Source organism: Rhodnius prolixus, unplaced genomic scaffold (genome assembly GCF_049639745.1).
Source record: "Rhodnius prolixus isolate KJV_2025 unplaced genomic scaffold, Rpr scaffold_1, whole genome shotgun sequence".
Classification (NCBI taxonomy): domain Eukaryota; kingdom Metazoa; phylum Arthropoda; class Insecta; order Hemiptera; family Reduviidae; genus Rhodnius; species Rhodnius prolixus.
In genome coordinates, this window is record NW_027411581.1 from 47,406,327 (window position 1) to 47,419,882 (window position 13,556).

At 32.8% G+C, this 13,556-nt stretch overlaps 1 protein-coding gene and 1 long non-coding RNA gene across 7 annotated transcripts in view; one reads left to right on the top strand and one right to left on the bottom strand.

Moving 5' to 3' along the window:
* The window catches only part of Nmdar2 (glutamate ionotropic receptor NMDA type subunit 2), a 691,809-nt gene that overhangs the window by 542,310 nt on the left and 135,943 nt on the right, over nucleotides 1–13,556 (top strand). For all 6 annotated transcript variants that reach the window (XM_074142002.1, XM_074142021.1, XM_074142012.1 and 3 more), the window contains one exon: nucleotides 6,728–6,957. In XM_074142002.1, the coding sequence (XP_073998103.1) occupies nucleotides 6,728–6,957 (230 nt within the window). The remainder of the gene's footprint in view (nucleotides 1–6,727; nucleotides 6,958–13,556) is intronic.
* LOC141461267 (uncharacterized) lies at nucleotides 10,413–11,411 on the bottom strand. The gene is made up of 3 exons (XR_012462708.1): nucleotides 11,301–11,411; nucleotides 11,015–11,176; nucleotides 10,413–10,777 (listed from the first exon to the last, which is right to left on the bottom strand). It is a non-coding gene; the product is annotated as an uncharacterized lncRNA (long non-coding RNA).

The following is a 13,556-nucleotide window of genomic DNA, read 5'->3' on the forward strand; positions in this document are numbered from 1 at the left end:
CTATCTGCTTCCAATCACATTATTGTTTTAATTTGAAATAATTATGGACTGATGGAATCATACCAGTGTTCGTCAGAAGTGGTCTGTTCATGAAAGCTATCAGCATCAACTGATGTTGATAAGTGGATGTGAAATTAGACTGTCAATTGGCCATGTCGAGCGGCCCCCACTTTGAGTGTCTAGCCTTGAGATCAAGTGCTTTCCGCTCCTCTGCAAGTCCCGTTTCCACTCACTTCAAAACTCATAAGGGCGATTAATAAATTATTTATGTTTTAAATGAAAATCTGGAACTAACTGAATGCAATTATTTTTATTTTTTCCCACACTCTTACTGCGGAGTTAATATCGATATCGCTTTAGCATTGGAAATTCAATTTGGGAGGACTATTGCGCCCTAAAAAAGAGTTCTTAGAAAGTAGTCTGTATTTTGTGACACTGGCGCAATATGTGAAGTGATATGTCATTTCGTCCTTTCAGAACCTACATAGGATTCCTTCGTCAGGCCAAGCAATGCAGGTTTCTATTCAAACTACTGTGGCCAATAAAAAGGCCTGCGATCATCCTAATGGCCGCTCGTCCTTGCTGAAGTAATGCCGCCATAAGTTTAGGCGAATAGCTGTTGATAAACTTTTCCGCTTCTATCTGGCCATGGGGTTTCCCTTCCAATCCTGCGACTTATTGTTCACCCATTCTTTAATGGCCGCAGTGATAAGGTATTTGACAGTAAAAGGGTTCAGAACCCATGAAAACTGCATATTGCTCAGATGGTTATAGTTCTAAATGAGCTTCTGGTCAAAAATGTCTACGAGATACCTAATCTCCATGGTAAAAGAAATTCTAATCTCTCCTCTCTAGTAAGTTTCATAAGAGGCTTCCACGCCCATTTCTGGGATGGACTTACGAAGTTTCGTTAGATTTCACAATGGTTTTTTTTTACCATTGATTGGATAAATTGGTTAAGAATGTAAACTTGAGCAAGTTAGATAGGATTGTGTTGGTCTCACAACAATATGCTTAGCTGCCTTATTGATCATAATTCAGAGTACCGCTGATATTTTTGCTCCCAGTGAAGTAACAAAAACTATAGTTTACTTCAACTTCTCCACTGAAATTTTCCTAGAACTCTTGACGGTTTCAAACTGATATTACCATAAATTTAATTTGAAGAACAATTAGTGGAGATTGGACTTTTGTGGAGAGTTGGTGGGTTTGTCTATATTAATCTAATCTATTGATGCGATGCTCAAAATGTTTACCTTTCTATTTCTAATACAAGCGTTTGTTTTTTTGGATGTACTTAGTGCGTAGTTATGCCTAAAATATCCATAAGGATAGAATATTCTTTGACTCAAGCATGCTTGTTGGTCTCTGTTTGAAGGTGTGTCTAAATCTTTTAGGAAGGAAGCTGGGTGTTTTGCTTCTTTTGTGAAAGCCGAAAATGATTATCAAAGAAAACAGAATGTCTTTTTAAACTAATAATTTTTATTGCCATCTCCAGTGTAAGTGTCGAAACAATCTGGAGAAGATTACTTTAGAGTTAATAGAGTGCATAGATACTTTATATCGTTGGATAAAGAAAGTTTTATCAAATTACGTTTAGTACTAATGCTCAGTGACTCCGCAGCTTTTAAGGTTTAGTCTTATTAAAGTTTGACAGGTAGTGTGGTTTCCAGTAATGAAGTTTAGTCATCTGAGAAGTCCTAATTTGCTTCAAAGTTGCTCCAAAGTGTTAGCTCCAGCTCGTGTTAGTGGATAGATAATTTCTTTCATCGCCATCTTCAAAGAATGTTCAAAGGGAACGCTTTCCATATGGAATCCTTCAATCCATTAAATCCTTCTTTAATTCTCTTACTCACTAAAGAAAATATTATAGTATTAGCAGATTTTTGTTATTGCGTGTTTTACATTTTTCTTTCTTAGTCAGAGGTGGTATTGCGATCGTGCAATTTATCTTTTGGGTTTTCACATGAACTAAACAGTTTGAGGTTCTTTTAATACAAATTGATCTGGGACTTGGTGCTATCTGTAATTGAATTAAACCCGATTCAAAATTTAGGCTTGCAGAACATTCATATTTGATACCTTTTTAGGTAGTACATAGAACCTCATGTTGATATTTTTAAAAAAGTTTTTAACCCAATTGAATCAATTGTTCAGTTTTTTGCACTGTTGTCGAAATGGTTCAGCGTAAGTTAGAGGTGTTGTTGAAAACTACACCAAAGATTTTATTTAACTTCATTAGTTATTAAATACATCATTCCAGTCACCAGAACACGAATCAGGAAACTCCATTTCAACCTTCAATCCTCCGGCTCAAAATTTTTTTTTCTAGAACTCTTCCTGACTCTCAAGAATACGTCTTAATAGACAGTGGACTGACTGCCTCGTGATCTCTCTCGTGAAGAGAGGTACTGATAATCTAATGTTTGGGAGTATTACCACTGGTTAACTTCTCCACTCGTTTACTTCTACTGTCCACTGTTAACATTGTTACTTATAGCGTTAATGCACTTATTGTAGCACAAATAAACGATTGGGAAAAAAACATAAAATGGTTTTCCAAAAAAAATGTTTCTTACGTTGTCCATAGTTTCCCCCTCTCAATTTACTTGAATTCACCTAAGTTTTTCAATTTATTTTACTTTTCCGTTATACACTTTTCAGAGGAGAATACTTAAAATTCTCTCATTTTTTGAAAAATATTAGAGTACCTATCAACTCGCTTAACGTTTTTTTTTTTTTAATAAATGAAATCCAAAAAGGTTTAAGAGAGATAGTCGTGTGAGTATGTTATACCAAAAGTTTTCCTTTCTCTTAAAGGAAGTATCGCAGTCATTTCGAAATTGAGTTTTCTCAGTTTTGATTTCCGCTGAGTCCAATATAGTCGTGATTAGAAGTCACTATGTGTACGAACAAAATAACTTTTCATTTCCTTTGGTTCCTGTCAGGAAATCTGTCTGAAATTTAGAGACCACAGTGCCGCAACCGTTAGAACCGTTTCCTAGAATGGATTTCTCTTTTTTTGGAAAATGGCTCCTACGATTTTCTCTCAACTTCGAGTAACTATTACATTCAAGTTAATCCATTACTTTCGTTTGTAACAATTTGACTAAGAAAATTCGATTTAGGATAGTTTTACGTTTTACGAATTGAGGAAAGCAGGACTTTTAAGTAAAGTATCAGTAATGTTAATTCTTAAAATATGGATAGTAGTAGTAAGAAATTATTACGTTTTAAAATTCGAAGATTAGAAAAAAAGTTAGAAACTTGGATTTGTGTTGCGTTCAAACCATATTTTTTAATTTTATAAGTTTAGTAGCGCTATAAGTTTTGGATTCTCCAAGATCGGAAAAAATATGCTCTTAGTCACTTTGTGTATGTACCGTAAAAGAGAAAGTCGAATTTGTTATTCCGTAGTCATCCAAGGATATCCAACAGTCAACGAAACTATTCATTCTTCTCACAAACCACTTTTGACTTAATTAAAGTCAATAACATTTTTAATTAAATTAATTCATTTTTTGGATGAAAACGGATATATTTAACAAATAACGGTGAAAACGAATTCAACTAAAAAACCATGACTGGAAAATAAGTGATAAGTAGCTATGAAAACTTAAAGAAAATTTATTCTGCCACAACTGCAATAATAATCGACTGAAACTGGATAGTAAATTATAAATGCTTTGAAATAAATCTTGAAGCTAATGCTACAACACTCATTGGTGGATAGTTGGCAGTAATAGATGAGAGATATATAACTCAAGAGTAGCTTATTATGTTGGCAGCTACCACCATCTTGTTCTTCTCTTTCTTGCCTGCATTCCAGCTCTCCCATCTGTCTTCCTGCTGGAAATAGGAAGTTCGTTTAGAAGCCCTAGAGAAATCTCCAGTTACCTTCTTAATTATAGTAGACCCCTCATTCATGCTTATTATCCAAACCTCTAGTAATGATATCAGGTAACGTGTAAGCATTCAATGTTATTGACTTTATTTAGACAACGTTAAAATGAAAATTATAATTAATAACATTCAATATTATATCTTCCTCTTTAAGTATATATCCAATTTACTGAAATTACAAAAGTTATTTCCATAGGAATTTAAACGGAAAATATTTGTAATTTCATAATTTTATTGTAGACGTTTTTAGCTGAATATGTTGCACAACACTTTTTTGAGAGTGTGAAGGGCTGGTTTGAATCGCAGTTCGGCTCTTCGGTGAAGAAAAATGCCTTCTTACCTGTGCCCTGGAGCCTCCAGACTCTTAAGTCTAAAAATGAGAAGTCTGGGGAGTATACCCTAAGCAGACCAAAGAGTCGAGAGGGAACGCGATGGCGTAGGCTTTCTGGAAAACCCTCGTACAATCTAATCTGCTGAATATTAAGAAATAGATGTCCGATTCTTTTCTTCGTTCTATTCAATTTTGGATTTTCATCCATCTTCAGTTTTGCATAAAAATTTCAACTAATTATGTCAAATTACATGGCCTGATTCCATGCAGTCGTTTGCAAATCAAACTTATCAAAGTTAATTAAAATTAAGTAAAAATGTTCTCCATGATTTGTGAAATGCTTAAGGATTCAATGAGCCGAGAAAATCCACTTTATTTATTACCAACTACTAAAAAACTATCAAAATAACAGCAAAAATGATTTGTAAAACTGTAGTTAATTAATTCTAACGCTGTTATATTATTTTAAACTTTTAATTGGATGAAGTACGGAAATATTGGCATTAAGGCACTGTTCAACTGAATTAAAAGATTAAAAAGTTATTCTTAGTTTGTCAACTTTCCTTTTTTGTAGGGATCTAACGTCAGGTGATTTTTGTTTTCCATCCTTCTTTCTTCTGTTGAAAAGAATTGATTGACTGAAATGAAATTCCCTTATTGTAGAATAAATACTGCTAAAGGTTGTAGATTCTGCAAAATAAACACGAATAGAAAACTTTCAGTTGAACTTCACTTGTTTAGAATGATTTCAATAGAAAGCTTATTGATTTCCATTGTTCCTTTAAAAGTTCCCGTTGAAATTCCCTTCGCCTAATAATAAATGATGCGCCCTGATTATAACACAACCACACCTTATAATCACAGTTCGTTTTATAATTTTCACGTTGAGAATGTTGAGATTAACATAGTCGCCTTAGTGTATGTCCGATAAATTTGCTAAATATCTGTATTACTGATTCATTCAGCAGGCACTTTGTTACGTTTTTAAATCATACTTCATTATTAAAACATAAGATACGTATATGTCAAAATAGCAGAAAGCTTAAGTAACAGCGCATGTAAATAAACTGTTAAAATTAAAATGGACAATACATCCTAAATGAGAAAAGAAAATAATAAACTTAATTATGTGATTGACGTTTTACAAACTTATTTATTGCAACAACTAAAACCAAATATTCGGTCTTTCACCGATTAATTTGGCGAATCTCAACATTCGCCAAGTGAATCTTGACATTCTCCAATTTCGGACTTTCACAGTAACATGTACACAAAATGTGCTAAAAATCTAAGGCAGCGTTTCCCAACCTTTTTTAGCTCGCGTACATCATGCTAAATTGTACCACTTCGTAAAAATGGTTGTATTTCGTGAAATTTGTCATTCCGAGTGTGTTATTTTATTATTATTTTTATTGGTACAGAGATATAATGCATCTGTTACATAGGAGTTCAAGTTCATGTTCACTTTATAAACTTTGTGAAGTATAAGATCTTAGTTTTAAAACTTTTTTAAATAATTAAAAATTGCGAACCTATTTTTCTCTTCAAAATTATTAATTAATTTACAAAGTTCTTCTTTAGGATTATTATATTTGTGCCCAAATCTTCTAAACTAATTTCTTTTAAACATGCAACTACCTGTAAGTACCAATGAAATTTAATGTTGCTTGGATAGAACTTACTCATTACAATCAGTCTCTTTAAGCAGATCTTTACATAGTTATCATTCAAGCTCTGACACATGATAATTCTATTAAATTTTCTTTATAGAAAGGGTTTGAAATCCAATTATGATTAGTGTTTTCGGGTTTTGGAAAATACTCCATGAAAGACAATTTTAATCCTGTTAAATGTGCTATTATTTTTTCTCGTATATCTTGAGACAGACTAACCTTACATTAACAACTTAACTGTATAATTAAAATAATTTTTATGTATTATAGGAAAAAACGTTTCTATATTTTTATGCTTTAATTGTTTTAAATTTTTTATGTCCGCCATTTTGATTATTTTTCGCGTACCACCAACCAGCAACTCGCGTACCACCAGTGGAACGCGTACCATGGGTTGGGAAACGCTGATCTAAGGAACTATTTACTAGGAAATCTCAAAAAAGTGAACAATACTGAAATAAAGATGGTTCCACAACAAAAATAAAAATGTACATGGAAGTAAGTTCTCATATTTTTAATGAATGTAACTTTGTTGTAAACAGGAAATCGACTTATTCTTCTGTTAGTTTCAACTCAGTTCCTTCTTAGTAAGCTTATTTAATTTCCTCATTTCCTAGCTGACTTCCTTCCAACTCACTCCCTAGCACTCATTCTTAGCTCTTTCATCTTTATATTCACTTCGGCTCTTATTAAATTCTCTAGAAATGTAGCATTAAATATTTTATAGTCCAAGTTAAATGGATATTTTCTGAAACAGAAACGCAACCATTTTTACAAGATCTCTTTCTTTCTCTCTAACATTTGTGTTTATAACTTTCAGATTCACCATTTTAAACTCCGTTCTTGTGACCCAGTCATCTGATCTGATGGAACTAGTCAACTCAGAATCTCGAGTCATGCTGATGTACGCCACACGAGAAGAAGCTGTACATATTCTGGCCGCTGCGCAAGATTTTGGCATTACTGGAGAAAATTACGTTTGGGTTGTCACGCAGTCTGTCATTGAGAAGCAAATGAATCCTGCACATCAATTTCCAGTCGGCATGCTCGGTGAGTAAATAGTTTGTGTTGTCGAAAGTTTTCTGTTATTGTTGTTAATTTCCGCAATGGAGCATAGTAAGACCTGTGCTGGTCACAATGAAACTACACTCGTAAAATCATCGCAATAAATTTAACTACTTTAGTTTTAACATTAATGTAAACGTCAGAAGTATTAAGTATTCAAATAATTTATTTTGAAATGGAAAATAATTTGTTTGGTTTGATGGCCATCTGTTGTCTCTAATTGTTTTATTAAAAAATTACAATTTTTGTTCTCTGTGAACTTACTGTCAAAATTGTCACAAGCAAATCAAGTGAAAGCTGTCGCGTGCTTGCACAGGACAGTTATTAATATTCGATTGTCTTGAAAATTGAAATTATGAGTAGGATATACGCAGTCGACGCCAGAATCACGCGCTCCTAAAAGATTTATTGTGTTAACTTCCCATTGATCGCTAGCAAAGGGCATTAGTATAACCTTATTTCCTTAAATATCCCTGATAAATCAATCCCCCTCTGATTTGGGTTCGTGTTGGAGGTACCCTAGTTGGTGAGAAACTGAACGCTCTGAAAGCCTTGCAATATCTAGCACATAGAACAGGTGTCGTTGCAAAAGGAGCTAAATCCACAAAAACAGTTTTAAAAATAACACCGAGGCACGCGGCGATCTGCAAAGTCCAGGAAGCCCCACCCCCTAAAAAAGTGTTAAAAACAAAGTAAATTAAATGGCTGCCAAATGAATCAGCAAATCCTCCTAATGTGTCCATTTTAAATTTGTTAAAAAGCCGTGATTGCTAATTACGATTACGGCTTTTGAAAAATAGATCCTTTGAATGGAAATTTCCTTTTGAATTGTCTGTGCGAATGTTATACTTTTAAACCTCTGTCACATTCACTCTTACAGAAATTCAATTTACCAGCATTAGTGTATGACTGATTGATGTTTTTGTTGATCATATAAAAAAGAGAGATACCCATTTTTTTTTTTTTTTATTACATCTTTTGTCAGATGTCACTGCCCATCTTTCAGCATCTATATTTATGAATTGCACTATAGATAATCTCAACTTACGTTAGTACAGAGTGCAATTTATGCAAGTTTTGGTTATAACCAATAGTTTTATAAAAACCTAATTCTTTTTTCATGTATAAGCCTTTATACAGCGCGTTTTCAATTTACCAGTGTAGTTTTGAAAACATTTTGAAAAATTGAGTCACTTAAAAGCTTCAATTCAAACAAATATAAACTGTCTTTAATAGTTACTCCTGAATACTTGTTATCCTGAAAAAGTTTCGAATTTTCATTTTACACTTAAAATAGTTGCAACAGGATTGAGTAAAGATCTTGACTCGACTTATGAAACATTTTCTTTAATGAAAGAAATTCTCTATCCAAAATCCAATGTCTGCATTTTGGATTAAAATATGGAAAATATCAGAATGAAATAAATTAAACTTGCATCGGTGGATAATATCATCAGAAAAAATGTTAACATTAAACTAATTTCTAAATTCTAATTTCTAAAAAAGTAAATAAAAGTTCTAATTTATGGAAAACACTAAAAAAGTTTTTTACCTAAATAAATTCGATCAGATTTTAAGTTTGAGATGTGAATCTGAATTTTTCCTTAAGCTCTTGCTGTTCAAAAAAGTTTTATATCGTATAACTAACTGATGAAAGTTGAGATTCATAATTTATTTTTTTATCGGCAATAATTAGTTACCTTCTGTTTGCAGTGCACTTCATAAATGCAATGTACAGTACGACTGTAAACAATAAAATAAATTAAATTCATGCTCTCTTTTCCTACAATAGAAGGGGGAGGTAATAAACCAACGCTAGCTTTCCTCGTCCAGATTAGTCAAAAATATTTCATTTACAGCCTAGGGCAGATGGTATTTTAAATAAAGTATTGGATGGAATGATACTATTTGGTATTTAGAATATTGGAGTTGGAAGTACAGAGCAAATGTTCATTTAGTTCGAGCATATTCCAAATAAGCGTATTACAGTTGTCAGATACATGAACCGCAAACCTCACTGTTAAATATTTTTGCACTAAACTTGACCAGAAGCCAACAATATGTTCAGTTTGCTACACAAAGTATCATGTTTTATAAAATTATGCTAATTTACTTGTTTCTAATATGTTTAAAAAATAAATTAGTATTTTTTTGCTTTTTTTTTTTATTTGGAATGTTCATTTTGAAACTAAGAATGGTACACCTCTTAAGCAATGTGATATCAATTACTGCACATCTCACTGCGCTTAGAAGATTTTAACTCTCTCTAGGGGTCGATAGATGCGCTCTATGGAAGTCAGAAGACGAATAAAAGAAATAGCAGAGTGAAATTAGAGCCGATTCTGTAGTTCGCCGCTAAATTACACTTTAATTCTGGTAGAAGGAAGATTTGTCGATAGATCGTAACTTTTTTTCATCTTTACTGCCACAGTTTACACCCACAAACCAACTTAGCTACCAATTAGTGGAGTTTTTTTTTTGTTAACAACTACCCTAGGTTTGCTTTAACTAATTGAACATAATTAATAACTCGAACTTATTTTCATGAAACATTGGCATCGACGTTTAGTAATGTTTAGTCAGTTAAATTGTGTTTCTTTTACGATGCCTCGTATGTTCTTTTGATATTGGATATTATTGTCAAACTGCCTGTTATTCTTATATTTTATATAAATGTTAATGTTTGCTGTATTATTATTTGCATGCACCATAGGCTCCTACCTATTTTCGCATTTTTGACCAAACATTGCAACATTTTATTCTTCTTATTAGAATTATGCAGTAAATTACTGTAAATTTTTGAACTTCAAGATGAAAATATAGTCATTTTTCGAAAGATAAATCAACTGAAATTCCTTTAAATATCTTCAACTTTATTTTTTTAAAAATTGCTTGAAATTTTCATTTCATAGTATTAAGTCTAACAAGAGGTGGGTGTTTTTTCAAAAGTTAGATTAATTTAAACATTCTGAAGAAAGTTATCTAGATTTAATTAGTCTTTTTAATTTTAGCTTTAACCTTTTAGGTTAATCTCGTTTTTTAATTTAATACTAATCGGAAAAATAAGAGGAATAACATTTTTTATGCAAACGAATAGAAGTGAAGGGTTCCACCCGATAGTGGGGCCCAGTCCAATACTAACCCGCTTCCAATCTCAGATTTCCTTCTCTGTCATCCTTCCAGTATCTTCTTACCCTTGCCTCGTTATTCTGGTTCCGTGTGAATGTGGAGGGAAGACTTTGAGAGAGAAGGAAAGAAAACAAAAATATTTCTGATTTTTATAACTTAGAAGTAATTGAAGGATTGAAGAAATTTAAATATTTACTGGGATATTTCTGTCTCTTGTGACTGCAGTTAGAAGTCTCAAGAACTCCCTTTGTTCTAGAGCTTTGCCTGAAGGAGTGTTACTCTATATCATGAAAATTTATTTAAATGATTTTTATTAATTTTATAAAACTGTTATTTCAAAGGATAAAATATGGATTTGTTTTTAACAGTGTTAAATGGATTTGAACGAGAATTTAATTTGAGTGTGAAAATGCTTTATTTATTAGTTATTTGTTCATTATTTGTAGATATACTCGTACAGCCTAATGCACATGCTAGACCCTTCCAGTTGGCAAAGTTCCTATAAAAAAAAAAGTCGCTGATAACATTTTGCCCCAGTTGCGCTCTCACTGGCGCTCTCTCTTCTCGTTTTAACTGCCTCTGTCACTGCTGCTGTTTCCCAGGTGACCTATTTTTCTGGAAGCGGTCAGACGTGTAGAATTGGCAAACTAGACTACACCCTGTTTACACCGTTTTACTGAAATAAAATTATGACAATCTGAGCGTTCCCAAATAATTTTTGCCTGTGATTTCTATATATATTTATAAATATATATATATATTTAAAAATTTAAAAGGATCAAAGAATAAGATCAGAAATATATAACCGGGAAATAAAGCGTAGCTCTACTCGAAAGAGATATTGCTTTAATTGCTGGACAGCCTCAGTGGTTAGTGCATTGGACTACCACAAGGAAATCCGGGGTTTAGATACCTGACTTAGATTTCTTCTCACTAGAAGCCACATTGCTTCAAACCTAGCAGAACAATCCTGGGATGAACTTGGGTTTATGACGTCCATTTTGAAGCCTACTTCACCAAAATGAGCCTACTTCAACGATGCCTTAATGGGAAGGTAAATTACCTTACAGGCACACTAAAAATATAAACAGAAAGTTGCTTGAAAATAATAAAAGTAGATCTTTTTTAATTTTTAATTTTCTTGGAACAGTTTAAGAGAATAAAACATTCATTTCATGAAATAATTTCATTGCTAGTACCTTAAGGATGAATTATGAAGTCATTTGGGGTCTGTAGGGATTGAAATATAAATAAATTGTCTGATTTAGATTAAAAATTTCGAGAACCATATGTTTCCAGATTGTTATAATATACTCAAAAATGAGTAATAAAGTTTTCTAACATTGGAAACTATTTCGTACTTACTATAGGGTCAAAATTGATAGTGATGCGAGCTCATGATTAATGCATTAAAAAAGTTCATTCAGGAGCTTTGAATTTTTAATTCTGAACTTTTGCGTAATAATTGGTTTGTAAGAGTAGGATTTGTTTTTCTGCACAATGTAAGGCGGAATTCTCGAAAATACTAACTATACAAAAGGCCGGAACTTATTATTTCATTTCACTCGTTTTAAAGTAAGCCTATTTGTTCAGGCGAGCTTGACATTCAGCAACCGAAATGTCTGAAAGTGGAAGTCACATATGGTATCTCCTTTGCTTTTCTCTTATGCATAACCTTCTTCCTACTGTTTCTCATTTTTAAAGAGTAGAAATGAGGAGATGGTTACTAAATCCATTTCACCTAAAAGATTTATTCTATAACTTGTAACTTTATTCTGTATAAAGTTTAGCAACTCGAGTAAATGAATGAGTGAGTTATGTTTACGAGCTATAATTCACAATGTTGTCTAAACTCAAAAAGTTGTCGACGTAATCGTGAAAAAAAAAAGCTGGAGTAAGATTTAGTTTTGTTGAAGCAAGTCAAGAACCCGTCCATTTCTGTCTATCTAAATTAGGACGAAATCTTCTCAAAGAAGGATTAAAACTCTTAATTAATTTCATCTAGAATCCTTTACCATCTAGAATAACATTCTGGATGGTGGCTCTTTAAGAAACTTTCCTTTTAGCAGTTTCAGCATCATTAAGGGTTTTTCTATGTATGTTTCTAAAGTTTTCTTTAGATTTCACTAGCTATTAGCATGTCGTCCCTGTCTTTTTGTCCTATTTCTTGAGCCTTATTTTCTCAAGATATGGTTACTAATCTTCTTCTCCAAGATGAATGGTTCAAAAAGCTAAACCCCCATTCTACTGTCTTCCCACGATTTAATGAAAAGTAAATTCTAAGTAGCCAATTTCAATCAGTGCCATTTCTAACAAATTCACTACTTTAACAAAATACAAGTACAAGAGGCAAAACTCATTAAATAAATATTTTTATAATATCTTTAAACATTATGAATATTATGTGGGTCCGTAAATATAACAGAATGGACTGGATACAAACTTTAAAGGGGTCGAGGACAAATGCGCGACAACTGATTGTGGTATAGTTGCTCAGCAGACAATTTGTCCTGCGGGTAGTTGTTTCCGTGAAAATGCCTGCTACATAGTTGAAATTGTTATCCAACATTTGAAAAGCGGTTACTCTATTAAAATCCTATGATTAAAAGTTTATTATCTTGAACTCTTTTAATTTTTTTATTAATTAGAGGCGCCACGGTAGCCGAGCGGTTAGAGGCGTTAGACCTGTAAAGCTAATATGTATTGTGGTACTGGGTTCGATTCCCGGCCTTGGATTTTATTTAATGGTTAATAAAAGAAATTTACAGTAAAGTATGTTTTCTACTCGCCTCCGTCCACGACACCTATGTTAATTGGTAGTTGGACGTTAAACCCCGCCTGAAAAAACAGGTAATTACTTTACATTTATTTAATTAGAAAATTAAAATCATATAACCATTTTTCCTAAATGTTAATGCAAATAATTAAAGTAAGTACAAGTTAACAGTATCAGTAAAAAATGCAGTCGACTGCATTTCTCTTAATTAATTATGACCTTGCCAAATTTTCTCCGGTCATATCATTTGAGATGGTCTGTCGGGGGACTGTGTTTAATAATCCACTTAAACATGCCATGTTTGAAAAAAAATGTAGAAGTTCTTCAAGATTGGCAGGAACATACGAAATCAGATTCTTAGTACGGAAATCATTCTGGAATGTTTGGGATTTAAAAAAAAGAAAAGATGTTTGAAGTTGTGAAGAACGTGTAAAGACTGAAGGAACATTTCAGGGATATAGGACGGTTTTTTTACAACTTTTACGAAGATTTCAGAGATACAAGACGGTTCTAAACAACTTTTACTTGGGGCCGTAATTTAGTTCTTCGGGTTACTATCTCCTGGCGTAGAAGCTGAGGAAATGTTTCTAAATGATCTGTGACCTAGCAGTTCAATACTGGTGTCCTTGATTTCTATCTGTACGGTAGGAATGGTGCAGTAAAGTGTGTCCGGAGAAAT